The sequence below is a fragment of the Dendrobium catenatum genome, unplaced genomic scaffold (genome assembly GCF_001605985.2).
Source record: "Dendrobium catenatum unplaced genomic scaffold, ASM160598v2 fragScaff_scaffold_1125, whole genome shotgun sequence".
Classification (NCBI taxonomy): Eukaryota; Viridiplantae; Streptophyta; class Magnoliopsida; order Asparagales; family Orchidaceae; genus Dendrobium; species Dendrobium catenatum.
The window spans coordinates 804,086-825,250 of NW_021319587.1; the positions used below are offsets into that span (position 1 = coordinate 804,086).

General features: G+C 34.0%; 2 protein-coding genes across 2 annotated transcripts in view; both read right to left on the reverse strand.

The window, feature by feature from the left end:
* Nucleotides 1-210: 210 nt before the first annotated feature.
* LOC110095574 (polygalacturonase-like) lies at nt 211-2,422 on the reverse strand. The gene is made up of 3 exons (XM_020821172.1): nt 2,012-2,422; nt 1,090-1,611; nt 211-438 (listed from the first exon to the last, which is right to left on the reverse strand). Exons 1-3 carry the CDS (start codon nt 2,420-2,422, stop codon nt 211-213), a joined length of 1,161 nt encoding a protein of 386 aa, XP_020676831.1.
* Nucleotides 2,423-8,594: 6,172 nt separating this feature from the next.
* LOC110095568 (protein FAM133-like) overlaps nt 8,595-21,165 on the reverse strand; it is a 50,514-nt gene continuing 37,943 nt past the window's right edge. Inside the window, exons 4-5 of the mRNA XM_020821165.2 lie at nt 19,724-19,770; nt 8,595-9,001 (exon numbers count right to left, since the gene is read on the reverse strand). Of these exons, the coding sequence (XP_020676824.1) occupies nt 8,768-9,001; nt 19,724-19,770 (281 nt within the window). The 3' untranslated portion in view covers nt 8,595-8,767. The remainder of the gene's footprint in view (nt 9,002-19,723; nt 19,771-21,165) is intronic.

Here is a 21,165-nt window from a genome sequence, read left to right on the forward strand (position 1 = left end):
ATCTAATCAGAATTAACACCCATACTTAGCTTGGCTCATAGTCCATTCTCTTATAAATATGACCACTTAAGCCATCTAAGATAAGCCAACCAACCAAATACATCCTAACTATAATACATAATAATACTTAAAATGAAAAATAAATAAAAATAATTATATTCTGATAAATAATTTGATCAAAATATCTTCACATAATTTTCTTGTCCCATGTCAAAGGCAACTAGGAGGGACAACAAAGCCGGAATTCTTTCCCTTCACATTCCTACAAAATGACTTAGCCAATTCATGATTTTTCCTCTTATAACTCAGTTTTATATTGGTAAGTTGAATCCCTTGGCAAGGGTTGCTCTTGCTACAGTCCAGATTCACTGCCACTTGTGTTGAAGAAGTCCCATGCACATCACTAAATGTCACCTTACTTATCTTTATTCCAGAGCTCTGTAGAAAAAAGGAGAGATTTTTTTTTTATATCTTATGAATTATAAGAAAATTTCATAAGAAATATTATATACTGTGCAAACTTATAAAATAAATTATTAGGATATGTTAATAAAAGATTGATTAGGATTAATGTCAAATTTGTTGAATGTTCCTTAAGATTATGATAATATAGGAGTGGTTAATAAAAACTTATATTGCACTAATCTCAAGTTAAATCCAAAATTACAAGCAACCGTCTAAATTAGTATCAAAGAAAAGACTTGGTTATATAAGAAATTTCAAATGCATTAGATCTTCATTCCTTGGGATCCCTATTGATAATAATAAAAACCTTGGGACAACACAAAAGACTTCACTTTTAAGTTAAAAACGGGTTGGCAGGTCGTGTCTGTTTGGCTCGGTCCGAAGTGGGTCAGGTTCGGGTCAGAAAAAGTGATCCGTTTGCAAAAAAAAGGTTTGGTTCTGATCAGGTCAACTGAGTCAAGTCAATTCCGGGTTGGAAATGAACCCAACCCATGACCCGATTTTGACAGCCATGCTTTTGATTGATTGCAAATATAATACATTCATCTTGATCAATTTTTTACCAAGCAAGATATCCTTAGACAAAAAAATTTCCCATTCAAAACCAAAATTCATTTCACTTACTTCATTAGGGCAATTGCCAGGAACCGGACAATAGTTTTGATCGATCATAATGGGATTCCCTACATTCTTCATAGTGCCATGCTCAAAAGTAACGCCTCTCACAAACCCCTTAGATGAAGGAGTCGCCCATGTCTTAACCCTAAATCCATTCTGTGTTCCTGTGAAAACCACCGAGCTCACTGTCACATTCTGTACCATCGTCGTTTCTGTGCCATCACCTAAACTTCCGATCGAGATTCCATGGCCTGGGCCGCATTTGATGTTCTCAATCCAAGCATTGGAAACACCTTCACCGAGAGAGACGCAATCATCGCCGGTGGCCATTGTGGAGCCGGTGATGGTGATGAAGCTCGACATATGGATGTGAATTCCGTCTGTGTTAGGGCTATTGCCTGGTGCGGTGATCGTCGCCCCTTCCACTTTTATTTCTTGGCTGAATATGATTGCGATTTGGAAATTCTGGCTATTTTGGACCTTTACTTTGCTCAACAACACGTTCTTTGCTTGGCTGATCGTCAATGCCTGAATGAAAGATCATAATTGTTAGCTAAACATTTTAAACTAAAAATTCTAACATAAATTTTTTTCCTTCCCGAACACATGTCATGTTTCTGGTGAAATTATTACGTGTGATCATCGGATGTCATCCGAAGACAAATTAAGATTCGCCACGTTACCATTTTATAGTGTACCATATCTATGTACAGTGTATACCGGGTGACATGGAGCATCCTGATTCGCATCCGGATGATCAGGTGATTGTAATTAATAAATTATCCATGTTTTTGACCATCAAAGAAATCTCATTTTTGTCAATGCATTCAACCATTCATTTATTGTTAAGTCAACAAGAAATTATAAAAAAAAAAAATATTCTTTGTAAAAAACTATAAATTCATAAGCCCAAGATTAATAGGCTTACCGTGGATCCATTGGGGCAATTGCGGCCCGCAGCCTTACAGGCCCAGAGCGACTGGCCTCGAGCATTGAAGGTGCCGCCGTAAATGGAAAGCCCCTTCACATATTTAAACGTGATCCACTCCGACGCGGTGGAATAGCCAGTTTTGCCCAGTATAGTGCCCTTTATGAAAAGCCCAATCTTGTCATTTTTACACGGACCTTGAAACAAAGCCCGGCCTACTAAAAAAGGCCCGCTAGGTACCACCATTGTGGCCGGAATTTTGTCACCACAGGCCTCGGCCCATGCAGCTAAGAAGGCCTTGGTAGAGTCAGTCCTCCCATCGGGCTTTGCGCCGAAGTCCACTACATTGTAGGCCGACTTTGCGACAGTGGAAAAATGCAGGAGGAGAAGGAGAATGAATTTCGGCTCCATTTTTCGGTAAATAGAGAGAAGAGAGTGAAAAGAATTGGGGAGGTGGAGGGAGTATTTATAGCTTTGAAGGAGAGAAAATATGGAGTTTAGGGTTTAGGTTATTACATTGGGATTGTAATTTCTTGGAGGTGAAGACATTTTTAGGGTTTTTTTAAAAAAGATTATTTTAATGATTTGTTGACTTTTCTTAGTAATTATTTGAAGGGGTATTCATAATAGAGATTTTTTATTTTATTAGTTATGAATGTGTTTAATGGATGGAACTTACTAAAATGTATGATTGTAATTTAAGCATTTTTATCACGTTGTATTATCTTCACCTCTCAATCATCCTCAATGGCATCTTCGACCTTCTTGTACTGTCTTGCACATGAGAAATTATTATGTGCATAGGCCGGACACAAAGAACCGTCCTGTTTGTCTCTGTGAATAATAATATTCACCACTGTGCTTTTACTGTTCATAGAGACAAAACCGAACGGTTCTCTGTGTCCGCTCCGCACGTAATAATATCTCCTCACATATAGCTTCAAGGTCGTGCTATCTTTGCCTTCAAAAGGAGGACTATCAGTACAATTTTAATTAGTAGCCCAATATTTCAGTACAACCTTCATGTCACCAATCTAATATTTTTAAGGATTTTTTGAATAATAGGAATTTTTCCCTTATAGATTATTACTTTGTGACCTCAAAAGAAGGAAATTTATCATTTAATTAATAAGAATGTCATGTGCTTGATGAGCCACAACATGAATCTTTAATCATATTTATTGCAAATGAACATGCATTGGTCCTAATCCCCATATAATTTTATGTATATTAGTGATTAAATTATGCAATAACATATTTTAGTGACTAATTAAATTACAAATTTGAGATTTAAGGAAACCTTTTTCATGCCTTAACACAAAAGCCATGACATGGAGATCATTAGGGAGGATGAATTAAGGAAATGTTAAAGTTGGATTAAGTACATTAGTGATTAAATGATGCAATAACATATTTTAATTTTTGCTATTCCATATTTGATTAAATTTAAAATTTTGTGTGAATTATAAATTTTGATATTTTTAATGAGAATGATACATTTTGATCTTATATGTAAATATCATAAAATCAAAATATTATTGGCTTGATAATTATAATTCTACTACTTAAAAATAAAATAAATCCTAAAAAAAAAATCTAGAGCTCTTAGGCTTAGTTTGAGTCAGCTTTCTTATTGCTTTTTAAAGTAGTTTTTTAGTACAAAAATTTCTTGAATTAAAAAACCATTATAGAAAGCAATAAGAAACTTATTCCAAATGAAGTCTCAAATAGTAATAATGGTCAATTAATTAGGCAATTCACTAAAATAATTAACCATTAAGGCATTGATTTCAATTCTTTGGTTGAGAGACAAAATATGAATAGGGTATGTTTAATATAGTAAACTAATTAAAATATATTCTTTAGACTGATTAACAATTTATTATGTTCTTAATTTGTAAAGAGTAGCTTATATGAATAATCATTATTAATTAGAAATATTTAATTTTATTATTAAGATTTTAAGCAGAATAATTTATCTTCTTCATCACAGATTTAAAATAGGATAATTATTGATCATTCTATATTCAATAAACAAAAATTTAATGTATAATCAACATATGAAATATATGATATGCATAAAACAACTTTGATAGCAATCAAAATATAATATTATTTACAAACAAATCAAAGCTACAAACCTTAGCATCTATAGTACTTAACATCCATTGTTTTACATTTGTTCAAAGAGAAAATAGAAATATTTTATCATCGTTAGCAACATTATCCTCCTTATAGTCATTTTCGTAATCATCCATGTCTTCATCCTCTACGATCTTCCTAGCTCCATCTTATTGTGGGAAAATATTCCACTAGATATGTACTTTACATTCCTATAATTAAATATGCATAGTCAGTAATATACTATCTCAAAAGACAAAAATGATATTTTATTATCGATTTAAAAATAAATATAAATCTATAATTTTCATAATCAATCATAGTATGGTGAATATTCTTATATCTTGAAAGATTAAATAATATTCAACTATCATTTTGAAAATGTAAATAAACAAGAACAAAGATTTGAATTAACAACTTCAATGTGCCTTGAAACTATTAATCAACAAGTCATAAGTCTCTAAATGAATGCATTTATTTCAGTCCGAAGAATAAAACGATCACATATTCTTTATTTAATTAAGATTTATTTAGTTTAAGTTGCAAAGAATCATGCTAATTAACAACTTCAAAGTGCTTGAAGTCATTCATTAATACACCCTAGGCTTCTACATAAGTGAATTTGTTTTATTCCAAAGAAAAAACTCAAATGCCTAAGGATCAAATCTAGGGCTTGGATTAAGATATACAACATGCTTCATGCATATGATCAAAGTTTAGGGTTTAAGGGTTCCTTTGGTAAAACTTGATCAACCTAGATCAAACATGGACCCCTATATGTTCAAATCATTGTAATGATGATTATGAAAATATTCAAACCATTTCTAAGGGTCTACAAGGAGATTTGAACCCATATGTCATGTGTGTGGCATACATTGTAATATTTGAAGGTTTTGAACTCATCATTGAAGCTTTAGGTTTTAGGATTTGGAAGGGTTTGGGGGGCTTTCAAAATGATTAGTGAGGCTCTAGGGAGATGGATAATCAATATATGAATGACCAAACATCATTCTAGAGACTTCATCTGGGGTTTTGGGCAGTGGCGGAGCCAAAAAATTTATTCAGGGGGGGGGCCTAAATTAAAATAGTTATGTTTGTCGTCTCATTACCGGTGTCAAGAATTAAGAGATATAAGATTAAAATTAAGAATGCAAATAACATGACCCTTAAAGCTTTGAAGACATAAATATCCGCCACGGGTAGGGGTGCAGTAGAGTCAAGCCGACTCGTGAGCTGGCTTGGGCTCGACTCATTAATGGGCTCGACGAGTCGAGCGTATCGAGCTCGCTATTCGAGCTCGAACATGACTTTTAGCTCGATGGCTAATCGAGCTCGAACACTCGACTGCTCGAGCTCATATTTCGAGCTACATCTATGGCTTTCTTAATATAAATCATATCTAATACATATGTTTTCTTAACCAAATCATCGAAAACTGAAGTTTTATGTTACCAAATCATCTCTGGCAACTCTCTAAATAGTAGAACTGATATGCACCTATTAAGGTCAAAAAACCAAATGATCTCTCTTTGCAAATAAACAACGAAATATTGAAAAGTTGCCAACAATTTCAAAGCCTAGGTTATTTCAAAATTTTTTGCATGGAATAAGATCTTGAGTTTTTCATATTAAATGCTAGTAAATATCACTGCAACTCTTCCATATAATTTTTTTTTTTTATATATAATTTTTAGAGGGGCACATGCCCCCCCTTGCCCCCCCCCCCCAATGGTTTTGAGCATGCTAAAGAAACCTTATTGTAAGGGTAAAATTCAAGGGCTTTAGGGTTTATATTTGAACTTGAAATTGAACTTTAAACTTTGGAATTCAATTTAAGATTGAACTTGAGATTGACCTCATACAAAAATGAGATCAACTCATTTTTGGCTACACCACCTAAAGCACTTTGCCATTGTATTTATTTAAGGATGAATTAAGCAATCTCCACCACCTCCTCTATCATTGCTAGTTACCCTCTAAACCAACTTTCTGCAGATCTCAAGAAATAATTTTTTTTTATATTATCATTACCTCAAGATAATAAAAAATTTTAAAATTCTCCAATTTTTGAGCTGTTTTTTTACTAATTTTCTGACTGTTTTCGGAATTTCCTGCTTAAAATTTGGAAAATAAGAGTGAAACTGGATCTTCTATTCATTAATTTGACTTTGGCTTAAATCTAAAGGCAAATATATAGCCTCATTTGACAATGAAAAATAACAATGAGAAATTATAAATCATATGATTCTAATCAATCAACACCTCCATTAAGCAATCTATATATTTTATTCCCATAAGCTCCCACGTGAAAATTAAATGACTCACAACAACAACAACAATAACATCAAGCCTTTATCCTACTACGTGGAGTCGGCTACATGAATCCTTTTTCTCTATTGTAACATGTTAAGAGTCAAATTATTATTTAAATCTAATAAAGGCAAGCTCTTTCTAATATTTTCTAATTAAGTCTTTTTTAGGGCTATCTCTCTACATTTCTTAGCATCGGCAAAATCTAATACATCTATTCTCCTAATAGGGTCATCGGGAGGGCGCCGTTTTACATCACCAAACCATCTAAGGTGACTCTCTTTAACCTTATGTCACTGGAGCTACTCCAACCTTCTTACGGATATGCTCGTTTTGTATCCTGTCTCTCAGAGTAAATCTACTCATCCACCTGAGCATCCTCATCTCAGCAACACTTGACTTAATATTATGCTTCTCTTTTAATAACTAACATTCTGCGCCATAAATCATTGCAGGCCTCACCACTATCTTATAAAATTTTCACTTAAGTTTAAGAGGCACTTTCCTATCACACAACAAACCCGAGGCATTCTTCAACCATCCAATTTGAATTCTACTAATAATATCCCCATCTATTTCACTATCACTCTAAACAATAGATCCAATAAATCTAAAATGAGTACACTTATTGATGACTCAATCGCTCAAAGTCACAAACCCCCTACTAGATCTATCACTACTAAAATTATACTAAATGTATTCGATTTAGATTTGCTCAAACAAAAACCTTTAGACTCTATGGTTGACCTCTATAATTCGAGTTTACCTTCAACTCCTCTAGTCTTATCAACAAGAAGAATATCATCATCAAAAGGCATACACTGGGATACATCCTCTTGCAAATGCTAGTAAGAACATTCTTGACTAAAGCAAAAAAATAAGGGCTTAAGGTTGATCCTTCATGTAATCCAACTGAAATAGAAAAATACTTAGCCAAATCACTTTGTGTTTGAACACAAGTAACAACTCATGCATACATATCCCGAATGACTTGAATATTAGCAACTTCATGTAATCCAACTGAAATAGAAAAATACTTAGCCAAATCACCTTGTGTTTGAACAAAAATAACAACTCCTGCATACATATCCCTAATGACTTGAATATTAGCAATTTTAATGCATCAATATTAATTTATTTATATAGTTTGAGAAATCAGATAACTTTAATCTAAATCAAATGCTGTTATATAAAATCTATTTTAAAATTATAAAACTAAAAAAAAATTTTTTTTCTCTCAAACCATTTAAATTATAAAATAAAATTTTTTATTGAATTTATTATATTAAATAAAAGTAAACTAAAAATATGTTTTCCAAATCAAATCAATCCAAAATATATATTGTATATCACTTCATTGAAATAAGAAAGCCCAGCCAAATCGATTAGTTAATTCAATTAGAGTTCAATCATGTTATTATTTAAATTTTTTTTATGATCATTCATTGGAATCTCATTTATGTTAGGGATGAACTGTTTCATAATAAACAGGTTTATGAATTTAATTTGTTATATATATATATATATTCACCAATCACGGACAAGACGAGATCTGCAAAGATATTTAATTAAAATGAATAAATCTTTTAAAAAATTCTGATTACAAGTGGAACTCAAAAGACCAAGTTCTAAAATAATTTATTCTTATTTATATAGTTTTTTCCCCTAAGTTTTCCAACGGATAGAATTTTAAATTTTGGATAGCATCCTTAAGATGCAAAGAACCGGCACATGGTAATGCTTAGAGATTCAGCAAAATAAATGGTAGAAATTAGTATCCCATTCAATGCAAGAAGAAGAAGAAGAACAGCAACATCAAGATTTTATCCCACTACATGATGTAAATTAAGGCTTCGTTTGGGATAACTTTCTTATTGTTTTTTAAGACCTTTTTTGCGAACAGTTAGGCCAATTAAGGCAGACTCACACACACATCGCATACACAAGATCTCTTAGTTGGTAGCCTAAGCTCGCAACCAATAGACCAAGATGAGCTGTGTTAAGACAGTTTTTTAGTAAAAAATTTTCTAGTCCAAGAAACTTTTGCACAAAAAATATGCATTAAAAACTAGTAAAAAAATTTATCCCAAACAAAGTCTAAAATATTTATTTTATAGGTATTCAACAAATTTTATGCAGGTTGCAGACTACCTGACGAAATCATTTATTTTTCTCATTGAATGCAAATAAAATGATTTTCTTCTAGTCATGATCTAATGGCATAAATGTTAAATAAGAATAATTATACATGATCTTTCTCCTTTTTGACATCTCTAACAACATGTAAATTTGGAAGCAGAACTTGTGAGTACAGGAAGGAAATTCTTAGCTCTTCATATTATCGAAAAACCTGGAAAGAGGTACCGGACCGCCACCACTTCCTTCACTGTCGCTGCAATGGTGTTTGGAGGACTTGGATCGGTGCCGTTTCTCTTTCCTTGTACTCTTGGATCTTGACTTGGACCTGGACCTCTTCGACTCTTTATTGTCATCGTCACTGCTTGAGGAGGATTCTGAAGATGAACTGCAAGAACTTGAATCGGATGACCTCTTCTTATGCTGCAGGATCAAGATTGAAGCATTAAGAAAAAAAATGATAATAACTCAGGTTTTGCTAGGTAGACACCATCAAAGAGATCCATAGCAGAGAGAGAGAGAGAGAGAGATCATCATATCCTCTTATATTTTGCCATGAAAAAAAATCAGAAGTTATTTGTGATCAGATAGATCTTAGCTTAGTATCAATTAGTCATGATTTGGGTGTTTAAGGTCATTCAAACAAATTTTCAAGTTTCATTGTAATCGGAAGTTTCTGCTCAGCTCCAAACTCTGCTCTGTTATTATTTTTAGGCTTCGTTTGGGACAGGTTTTTTATTGTTTTTGTTAGAATTCATAGAATTTGAGAAGGGCAAAAATACCTTCTAATTATTATACAAAATTATCCCTATTTATAGATCTATACAAGATGTCTTAATAAAGAAATAAATAACTTCTAATTGATACATAATTGCCTCAATATAATCCTTCCTAATTCAGCTACCCAAATATAGAAGAATATTGGCGTGATCCAGGTGAGCCTCCCACGGATTCTCATCCTAACCGTGGGATCAAATGCTAAGGGATGACTGAGATTTTGACACTACCCCTCAAGCTGGAGACCAGCTTGCAATTACTCGCTCAGAGGTAGAGCTGCATTGGTTATGGATAGGGTATCAACCACCAGAGAAAGCCGGCAATGAAGGCCGATGATGGAAAACTATCCTCAAAATTCCGACAATTAAGGCCGGTGGTGAAAATTTTGTATTCCTCAGGTTTCCAGCAATGAAGGCTGTACTGTGATATTGTAGCAATAAAGGCTGATTTGATCATGTCAACAATAAAGGTTGATTTGATCATGTCAGCAATAAAGGATGATTTGATCAGCAATAAAGGCTGATTTGTTTATACCAGCAATAAAGGCTGATTTTATTATACCAGCAATAAAGGCTGATTTGATTATATCAGCAATAAAGGCTGATATCAGGTCTTAATCATGTCTCAAATCTGATTTAAGACTTCTTGCTGTTGTTGGCCTGTCTAAGATAATCGAGAGGGGCGTCTCTATGGATCTGAGCGGAATAGGAAAATCGGAAGGAGCTTTCGATCGAGTCGTCTGAGCAATGTAGCTATGTCCGCGTTGTCAGCTCTATCCGCATCGTGAGCTCCGTCAGCGACCTTGGCTTTGATCGCAAGGCTTCGTTGCTTCTGCACGCACAAGAGTTGGCTCGCAATTAGGCGGCTCCTTCCCATGAGGTCTTGATGTTTCCTTCCTTTGGCTCCGTCTCGCAGGAGGTTTGCTCGGCCCGTCCGTCCCGCAAGGCCCCGACGCTTCCTTCCTTCGACTTCGTCACAGTTTGCTCGACCCGTCCAGTTTCATTCAGCTTCAGGCTTCGGGCTTCTAGGTCCAGCGTTGCTTCTTCGGCTCCTTCGTGGTTACGCTCCTTTGACTACTTTCCCTTTCTGTCGGATCGGAAGTTACGACGTTTGATTGGGATCGGTTGGGTATGCACGGAGGCTCCACAAGAGCCGGGCAGGCGAAGTTTTGCGGTCGAATCTTTCAGGCGGAACCAGGTTCCCGCGTGCGATTCTTCCGGTCAGCAGAAGATCTCCCGTACATGCGCAGGGGGAAGCCGCTACTGTTGGCGGCGTTTGGCTTCGGCAAAGCTCAGCTCCAGCCTTTGTTGGCAAAGCTCCGTCTACGGCGTCGTCTTCGGCACGGTTTCTCCCGAGTGGCTTCTCTCTGAGAACGACCGGCTAGGGTGGTTGAGCCTCGGCGCAATAAGGGCCGCTCGGCTCTCAACGGGAGTCTCGTTCGTGGCTGTTCGGCTTTCTACTTTCGACGACTTTGGCCTTCCTCTCTGATGGGAAGTTCCGATCGGTGTTTCGGCTCCGTCTCGTCCCGTCCTGGTGTACACGGGTCCGGCAGCATCTCGGATGCTCCGAGCTTCTTCTTTTCTCTTCCTCCTCCGATGATCTAGGATCGTTCTTTGACGGCAATTAAGGCCGTTGGCTCTGATACCATGTTTGAATTCATAGAATTTGAGAAGGGCAAAAATACCTTCTAATTATTATACAAAATTATCCCTATTTATAGATCTATACAAGATGTCTTAATAAAGAAATAAATAACTTCTAATTGATACATAATTGCCTCAATATAATCCTTCCTAATTCAGCTACCCAAATATAGAAGAATATTGGCGTGATCTAGGTGAGCCTCCCACGGATTCTCATCCTAACCGTGGGATCAAATGCTAAGGGATGACTGAGATTTTGACAGTTTTTTAAAATGATTTTTTAGTATAAAAATTTTTAGTTTAAGAAAATTTTATATTAAAAAGCAGTAAGAAAGCTGTCACAAACGAAGCCTTAGTCTATGAATAACAGAAAGAAACATACATCAACTGAAGCTTTCAAATTCAGTACCACCACCAAATCTGCACGTTGAAATCTCTAAAAATTTATCGTTCAATAATCTAACTAATGTAAGAGAGTTCAAAAAACAATTTGCTAATGAGATGGTTGATCACTTTGTTTATGAGATTATCATAATAACATACATCACTAGTTAGGATTACAGTTATTTAAATATCCGGCTAAGCTCATTGATAGTACCTATTTAAATGTCAGCAATTTTTATGCAAAAGGAAAGAAAAAAAATTTGAATAAACACTGATTCTTTTAGATTGCATTATAAGCCTAAAGAGAGAACCATTATTAGTAATCCAAAATACGAATGTGAAAACAATGAAAAGTTGGTAAAGGTTGACAGCCAATCATAAAATATACGTTATAATCAATGATATGCATCACGATATCCCATTTGTTAGTGCTAAGTTGTAGCACAAATGATGCAACACAACCAACATATTATGGAGAAAATGGGCAACAGTTTGCTTAAAACATCAGTACCAAACACCTTAGAAACTGTAAGCCGAACCAAAATCAAATGCAAACCCGTTTTTATCATTTTCGCAGAACCTAAAAGCTGCAGATTAAGTTCTGCGGTTGAAAGGATTATAATCTACAAAATCATGGCGACTTCCTCCATGGTCAAAATTCATGGCATTTGTTGAAGTAATCAAGTTTTAATTTGCAAAAGATCAAAGAATTCTTCTAAATATAAATACAACCTAGAATAAAGCTGCAAATTGATGTTTAATTAGTAAGTGTCAAACTCTGATCAAGAAAACTAAATTGATTGGACTTGATGATCAAAACAACACACAACAATATAAAAAACAACTTACTCCAAATAGATCCAGGAATAATACCAAGAATGTTGTTTTTACTAATTTCCAAGCAAAGTAAGATAATATACAAGTTGATTCACTGTTCAAGAGGTGAATCGTCTCTCCCACAAATCCTATTTGGTTAACATACCAATTATGGGAGCTACCCAGTTATACAAGGAAATCTTATATAGATTATCCACCTATTATAATTATTATATAGTTAATTCCATTTTAGTGTTTTATCCTTGATTTCATATATTTCCAATTAAAAGCCTTTCTACGATTGTATAAACTCTTTAAAATGTTGGAATAAAATACATTCAATAATTCTCCAATTTTATCAGGGTATCAAAGTTTTACTATTTTTTTCAATGTCCACTATTCTTTCTTTTCTTCCTAAACTTTAAAACAAAACATTTCTATTTTTATTCATGTTTTCCTCCCACAAACACATTGTGATAGAAAGTGGATGCTATTTCATCCAAATCAACAAACAACACAACAATATTGGGAAGAAGAACATCGAAGAACATTTTTTATTGCAAAACTATGAAAGAAAATGCAAGATATAATTAGATCTTCAATTGAAGAGAAAGATCCGGTTCTCCCAAATCCCTAGCCGCTAGCTAAAGCCCTCTCGCCGAAGCAAACTTCAATTTTAGCAAAACAAAAAATAAAAAACTCAACCCCAGGGTAAACAATATACATAAAGCATGCCAAAAATGTAACAAATGCCAAAATAGCCCACTCCCTTCAAAATTTTCCTCCTTGTCGTCAACCCGAAAGGGGCGGGTCCGGGATTCAACAAGGCGGGGCCTTATTCTACCTCACATAACATTTGATCGGTCCAAGAGGGACCGGTCTAATAATAACCCCCTCCCAAAGACCCACCTTATCCTTAAAGTGGAAAGATGGAAAATGCTGCTTCACCCTCTTGTACGGCTCACATGTGGTGTTATAGTTGGGTAGATTCTTTCATTTTATCAACACTTTTTTGATCCCCCCTCTCCATGTTATACCCTTTTCAAGTCCAATGGTTCCAATGCCACCTCCAAATCCTCTGTCAGTATCATGAGTAACTTTGAACTTGATGCATGATCCCTGATAGCTCTCCTCAACTGTGACACGTAAAACACCGGATGTATAGTAGCGGTCGGGGATAACTTCAATCGATAAGGCACTGCTCCAATCCTCTCCAGTATCTCATAGAGACCAAAGTACCTCAGGGCCAACTTTTCAATTCTCATGTTAGCTACCAGGAGTTAACGAGAAATTAAGAAGAGCAATTGTTGAAAGTTTTCCAATATAAAATTATCTTTCACAAAAAGAAAGTACACGTTAGATTAACCAAGACAATTCGATCAAACTTCAAAGACAAGAGTAACTTTTATAAAAAAAAAAAGGAAAAAAGAGTAACTTTTATAAGCGCATAAGAAAATCCACAATTTAATAATGAGAGGTTTCACATTGAGGACCTTCTCACTAATTCACTCGTGGGGTTAGCAGAAGATGCTCCACACTATAAAAGAGATCGCCACTAGGAAGAAGAAGCTTAAGATCTTCGTTGATGGAAAGGCTGCCAGCGACAGATGGGTTGGTGGGCGTCTCGCAATCGACCACGATCCGAATGGGAGGTGTTCCTCAATTGCCGGTGCCAACGTGAATGTGATGCGGTCAATGTAGCCTTTCACAGAGTCGTCGACGTTCAAGTTCAAATCGAAGAAAGTAGATCAAGGAATCTCCATCCTTCCTTGGTTATCATATACGAACCCGAGATCAACGTCAAGATCAGCCATGAACTAGTGGAATGTTGGAAGAGAGGTGCTCGACTTCTTTCCTAGCAAGAGAGCACATGAGATGTGGGAAAATTCCACGAAAGTGAGCTAGCAAGGGGAGGGGCCGGCGGCTTGGGTTGGGTGGATTGAAAGGGGCGGCTAGGGTTAGAGGAAATTAGGTTATTAAATCATCTTTGAAATCAATTAAGAGAACTAAATGATGGTGGAAGGAAGAATTAGCACTTTCAAATAATTCAAATTTGGTCGTGGGTGGGGGGGGGCATGGGTGGTGTATGGGGAATTGGGGTGGAAATTAAGCTTTTTCCTAATTCTTGGTTCACTTTAAAGGAAAGAAGAAAATAAAATAATTCAAATCTAATTTAATATTAAATAGACTCAATTGAAAATTTTTATTGATGTGGTTAATTTAGGAGAGTATTCAAATTGAATTTCAAATAGATGAAAACTTTTCCCAAAATTATGTAGGCTAAATTAGGAAGGTCTTTAATGAAGATTGAAATCAACATTAAGAGGAGAAAAAGAGGGGGTGTGGCCGGCGTGGGCTTGAGAAGAGAGGGGCTTGGCCGGTGGGGAAGAAAGGGAAGGGAGAATGGGTGGCCAGCAGTTTAGAAGGGGGAGAGGGGTTTTGGCAGGTGGCCGACCCATGTTTTGGTTGGTCGGCGGGGGGGGGGGGGGGGAGAGGTGTGAAGGAGGGTTTGCAGCGATAAAAGAGAAGGTAACGACAACCGCAAAGTCCGGATTCCACCGGCACCTGACGGGTGTTGTAAGGCCCTATCATAAGGTTTCTCTTCTCAAGAACTCACAAAGAGATCAAACAAGAAAATCTGAAATTTCATTCATAATCATCATCCTTTTACAATAGAAGAGGCCACAATATATAAGCGTAGAAAATAAAATAACAATGACTCAAATGCCCATTGGGCTACAACTCAAGCAATCTCAAAAGAAAGGGTACAAACGTAACTGGCATATAAATAAACTGCAATACATAAATGCATAAAAAATAAAAACTGCAAATCCTGACCATTGATCTATGATTCCTGCGCTGATAAACTCGTCAATATTGTCCGATGTCCTCATCACATTAGGAATGAAAACTAGCAAAGATGATAAATAGAGATATTCTATGATGCACATATAGAAAGGCTCGACATATAAAGGAACAAAGAGATAATATGATATTTTTTAATAATTTTTTTATGATCATTCCTAATAAGAAATAATCATCTTGAAATATTAATTTAACATGCACCTTCAAGTATAAATTTACTATTGTAATTGCTTTTACTTAAAGGAGGTGTTAAACTTATGAGTCACATGACTCATCCTTTTAGATTTTGATGACAACAAACAAATGATTGGATGTTATTAACATTTAATTTGAAATGATTCAAGTAAAATATCAAACCTATCTTGATCAGATAGATCAAAAAGACAAAAATTAGAATGGGTCAGACTTTGTTGGGTAATATTATTTTGTAATAAGATGACAAATTAAATTTTCTCATAATAATTTCTTTTAAGAATATTTTGAAAAGACACTTTGAAATTAAAAATAAAATTTTTATAATGTAATGATGAAAAAATTTTAAGATCACTAAATGTATTCAAAGAAGGTTATCAATGTGTGAATAATTCCATCAAATAAAAAAAAAAAAGTCAAACCAACTAACAACAATTTAAGGATTAATTTCAAAAGATATTGTAAATGAGAATGAAATCAATTTTACATTCAACTAAATATGAAAGAGAAACTAATGTAGGATTAATAAGATCTTATTAGTGAAGACAATAACTTAATTGGTATTCCCTTAGGGTTATATGATGGAAAGGTTATTTAAGTGGAGAAAAAAAAAAGAGGTTTAGATTTTGGATAGATTTGTAGCTGAAACTTCTAAGTTGTCAAAAGGTGAATTTTCTTTGGAGAAAAAATAAGAAACTCCATATCAAAGGTTTGATATATTAGGAAACTAATGGTTGTATTTTTATAAGTTTTATAGGCTATGATATGCTTAATTCAATTGCTCATAGAAGAAAATTCTCTCTATATTAATATTTTGGTTATGGTATCTTAAGGTTACTGGTGAGTTGAGGCCTTGGAAGATTATTAGGAATGCGAGAAAATATTTAGGAGAGCTTAGAAGAGGTTGGATGGGTTTTGGGTTGAGAAAAGCTAAGTTAGAGGTTATATAGAGGAGATGAAAATTATGATGGGAAAGAGCTGAAAAAGGGTAAAAAAACAAATAATTAAGAACTCATCAAACTGGTAGGGGATGAGCCACCAAGCTTCGTCGAAAAGTAGAGCAACCACCAAACCTCTCCACAAATTTTGCACAAAAAAAAAGTATTTAATGAATAAAAAAGTACAAAGGTCCTATTTATAGGTTTTTTTCAAGTCTATATAATTTTTAAAAGTCTTAGGAGCTAACAAAATATTATTATATAAATTGATGACTTGTCCAAATGTAAATAAAAAAATTAAGAGAAATAAAATAAAATTTAAAGCTTTCAAATTTAAGAAGATCGAATTGGCCAAATAAGACAAATAGAGCGGTCTTAAAATCAATCAATTTATGAAGATTTTTTTACCTTCTTGACAAATATGGCCAACCTACACATCAATCGTAAAAGGGTAAGACTTAAAACAACCTACACACAACTAGAACAATCTAAAAACCCTAATCACCAAATATTAGCTCTTCCAAATCTCAATTTTCATTGTCAAAATCAAATTCTCCCACCTAAAAGAAGAGGCTCAAATCTCATAATGTCAACATCTAATATAATGGACGATCTTTAGATCCTCTACTTGAATTGGGTCATCTAATTTAAATTGATGCATGTGCATGAACTTCCATCTCAATAGAAGCCTTCCAAGCCTTTAATAAAGCGAGAAGGATTTAATAAAACAATTTTTACTCTTAATTGTCATTTATTTTACTTTGTTTTTATTTTCTAGTATTTTTTTTAATTGGGATAATTTGGTAACTTGGACCTCTTTAACCTTAGGCTTCTTGCATTGCCTAACCACCATTGATTTATTTTTATAATTTTGTATTTAATTCATCATATATATACTATCATATTTCATTGAATTCAGATTTTGAATTAAATAACTCAATTTCAAATCTTTCCAAACCAAGTTACATATATATGCAAACCCCTTGGTCGTGCCCGTCTTTTATGGATTTGGGTCAATTTAATTGTTATTTTTCATTGATTTATTATATAAATATTATTGATTTTATCATTAACTGCATATTAAAATTATTCCTAAAAATACCATGGCAAAACTTTGATGTTTGAAAAATATTCCTGTTTTTCAAAATTTAAATTACATATTTAAAATCCCTCCAAATTCTCTCTTGGCCGAAACTCTCTCTAGTAAACTCATCTCGCTCTTACAAAAACGCTAAGGTAAACTCACACTTGAAATACTTTACTTCTCTCGTGCAAAATCCTTAAGTCATACTCTCTTGGCAAGATTCTTTTTGAAGTCAATCTCTTGAAATATTAGGTGGAAAATTTATTTCTTCTTCTTCATCTTTCCAAAGGTAGGAATTGATCGGAGTAGGCTTAGTATTTTTCATTCAGAAATAAAAATATAATTTGCTCGCTGCTCATTCATCTCTTCAGTTACCGCTAGAAAAAAAATAACACATCACAACCAACATTTTGTTTTCCTGATTAAGGTAAAGAGGATCAGAAAAATACTAAATCAATGAAGCGAATGTAGAATGCACAGATAGTGACAAATGTACTTCTGGTCTTCAGAGCTATGTTAAACAGACTAGGTAGATGCTTGATTGCAAATAAACTCCTAAAATATGTCCGTTCTATTTGAACTATTATATGCTTAGTGTTTCACAAAAGATGGTAGGATTATTATCTTCTTTTCATGCGGAAAGCATCAGTCAAGTAAGAAGTTTGGCCATGACATTTTTTGAGTGCGAATGGACAAAGGCTTGAACCAAAACACATATGTAAGAGATTCTCAAAATCCAACCTTAACCAAACCCTCTAACATCCCTGATAAAGAAACAAAACCAGATTAAAGGAAATTTATCCCATAAGCTGCACATGACACAACGCAAAACAACAATATTTTCTGCGATACACTAGGTAGAAATCACAGTGTAACTAAACTATCATGTTTTTCATTTGCTCACTCATCTCTTTAGTTACCATTTTAAAAAAGAAAAAAATAGCACACCAATATAGACATGTTGCTTTCCTGATTAAGGCAAAGAGGATCAGAAAAAACTTAATCAATGAAGCAAAGGTAGAATGCATAGAAGTTGACAACCATACTTCTGGTCTTTAGAGATTCCTTAAATAGATTAGGTAGCTATTTGATTGCAAATAAACTACTAAAATATGTCCGTTCAATGCCAACTATTATTTGCTTTATCATTTCACAAAAAAGATAGTAGGATTATTGTCTTATTTTCATGTGGAAAGCATCACTCAAGCAAGAAGTTTAGCCCATGACATTTTTTTGAGTGAGAATGAACAAAGGCTTGAACCAAAACAAATTTGTAAGAGATTGTCAAAATCCAACCTTAACCAAACCCAACATCCCTGATAAAGAAACAAAACTAGATTAAAGGAAATTTATCACACATGCTGCACATGACACGTAGCGCAAAGCAACTATGTTTTTTTTTTTTTTTTTTTTTTTGAGCTTTCACATTTTTATGATAGACTAGATAGAAATCACAGTATAACTAAACTATCACGGTTTTTATTTGCTCGCTCATTCATTTCTTCAGTTACCGCTGGAAAAAAAAAAAAAAAAAAAAAAACACGCCAGCACCGACATGTTTTTTGGATTAAGGGAAAGAGGATTAGAAAAAAAAACATAATCACTGAAGCAAAGATGGAATGCACAAAAGTTGACAATTGTACTTTTGGTCTTCAGAGCTTTGTTAAACAAACTAGCTAGCCGCATGATTGCAAATAAACTACTAAAATATGTCCGCCCAAACCTGAGCGTTAAACCCTCACCCTCTCTAAACCAACCAACGAAAGAAAAAGGAGCTAACTTGGGTAATCTCTAGGCAAGTGGTCAACTGCAAAAGAACACCTCCATCAGAGAAATGTGAGAGTTTGTTGGAAGTGATCGCTCTTGGTAGAAAAAGAGAAAGAAAGGCAACAAACAAGTCACCGGTAACATAGCATTGTTCGTCCAATCAACTCGTACATGCAACAATTCCTAATACAAAAATCAAGTGAATTTTTACTCTCACGTTCTTGACTGTTAAACAATAATTAAAGTTTAAATCAGTTAATCAATTTAGCACAGATTTGATACAGTCCTTCCTCAGTGAATGGCAATAAATTTACAGAGAGAGGTAGTAACTAATTTTGAGCCAAACTAAATAAATTGGTTCCTCTGCAGTGTTCACATAGTAGTAATCCTTAATAAAATGTTTCTTCCATTGTGATTATTGAGCAAGAACTAAGGAATAAAGCAAGCCTTTCAGTATAGATCTGACATATATCTTGCGTAAGAAAAAAAATTCCAGACATTAGTAATCAGTAAAGTGGTTTTAGCATACAATTGAGCTTATAAAATTGAATGCATATGACAATGCCAATGTTTGTATATGCACATGACTCCAACATAAAAAAGATCGAGATGTCGTAACAAGAAACATTTCAATTTAATCACTAAATAAACCAAATGATGGAGAAGGTCTGGAAGCAACCTTTCTTTTCTTGCTATTCCGTTTCTTCAAATCCTTGTCTTTCTTTGCTGCATTTACATGTCAAATAAGTAAAGCTGCAAAGTTCTTGCGAGTTTAAAGGGATTAACTGAAAAATAATTATAATCTACTCAAAATGAACAAGTGATAGAAAAAGAGATAAGTATTCCGATATTAAAAAAAAAACAGTCATATTATTCCATAAGAAAATTAACCAAGTTTTTGAATGATACTTTCTATTAGCAAATCATAACATTAAGTCTAGGACAGATGTAGTTTTAAGAAAATGTTTAGCTTTATTACAAAAGCGTTTACTTACTAACACAATGGCCTATATGCTGGAACTTTATAAAGGCTGTTTTTAAGTCATAGCTTTTATTTTACTTTTCCAAACAATTTCAAAGCAATTTTTGAGAAAAGTAGAATAAAAAATCCATTTTTTTCATTCAAACAGCTCCAACTTTTTTTTATTAATTCTTTTCCTGTAATTTATCAGGTTTATTGTCCTTGAAAAGCAATCCACCATATGATTGCCGATTGGGGTATGCAAGTGGTTTCTTCAGAAAGCATATTGGTGTGAATAAAGTATCCCTAAGATTTCTCCTTACTTGAGGACTTTATATTCCTAGTTTAAAGTTTTTCACAATCACAAGCCCATATAGTATGAGAAATTTGACTTTATATAACCCATAATACTCAATATTACAGAAATATATCAGCTATTTCATTTCATAGGGAAATATGCTTGAAAGTTACGTTCATATTAAAATACACTCATTTTGGATCACGTACTTCTTTTTTAAGTTCGTCGCTACCAAAATTGATTATAACAATATTCAAATAAAATTCAAACAAGTTTTTGATCAAGGACAAAATTACCCTAAAAATTTGAAGAGAAGCCCGGGTATTATATTGGCAACATCTTGAGCAAGAAGTCGATTGACCCTTTATATTCTCAATGTCTTCTTCTTCCCCCCATAGTGCTCATTTGCAAAAAATGTTTTTAAGGTAAAGTTTCAAGATAACATTTCTTTTTTGTCTTTGGTTAGCTGGCGGTTGTTGTTGAAAGTTAGTAATATTATAAATTTGGCAGGATTTTTTTCTTGGGTGATGCTATACATGTGCACTCTAAACCCTTAATCTAGATGGACATAAGATAGGAAATTAACAGGTTTGTACATGTCTCAAATCTTGATCAAACCTTAATCGAAATATATTCGGCTCATGATCAAACATTGATCATAATTTATTTGTATTTTGGAACTAAATTCGAACAATTGTTGAAAAAGCTTCTTCAAACAAGATTAAAAAACGGTTTGATCAATGTCCAAAAATATTTTGATCAATGTTGAAACATTGTTCAAACAACATCTAATAAGGTCGATCAATTTTTTATCAATGTTTGGTGAAGGTCAATCAATTTTTGATCAATATTTGGTGAAATG

Coding starts and splice junctions, on each gene's coding strand:
- LOC110095574 (XM_020821172.1), bottom strand. CDS start 2,422: ATGGAGCCGAAATTCATTCTCCTTCTCCTCCTGCATTTTTCCACTGTC. Junction 1,612..2,011: donor ATTGCCCCAATGGATCCACG/GTAAGCCTATTA, acceptor TCTTTCATTCAG/GCATTGACGATCAGCCAAGC. Junction 439..1,089: donor CTGGCAATTGCCCTAATGAA/GTAAGTGAAATG, acceptor TTTTTTCTACAG/AGCTCTGGAATAAAGATAAG.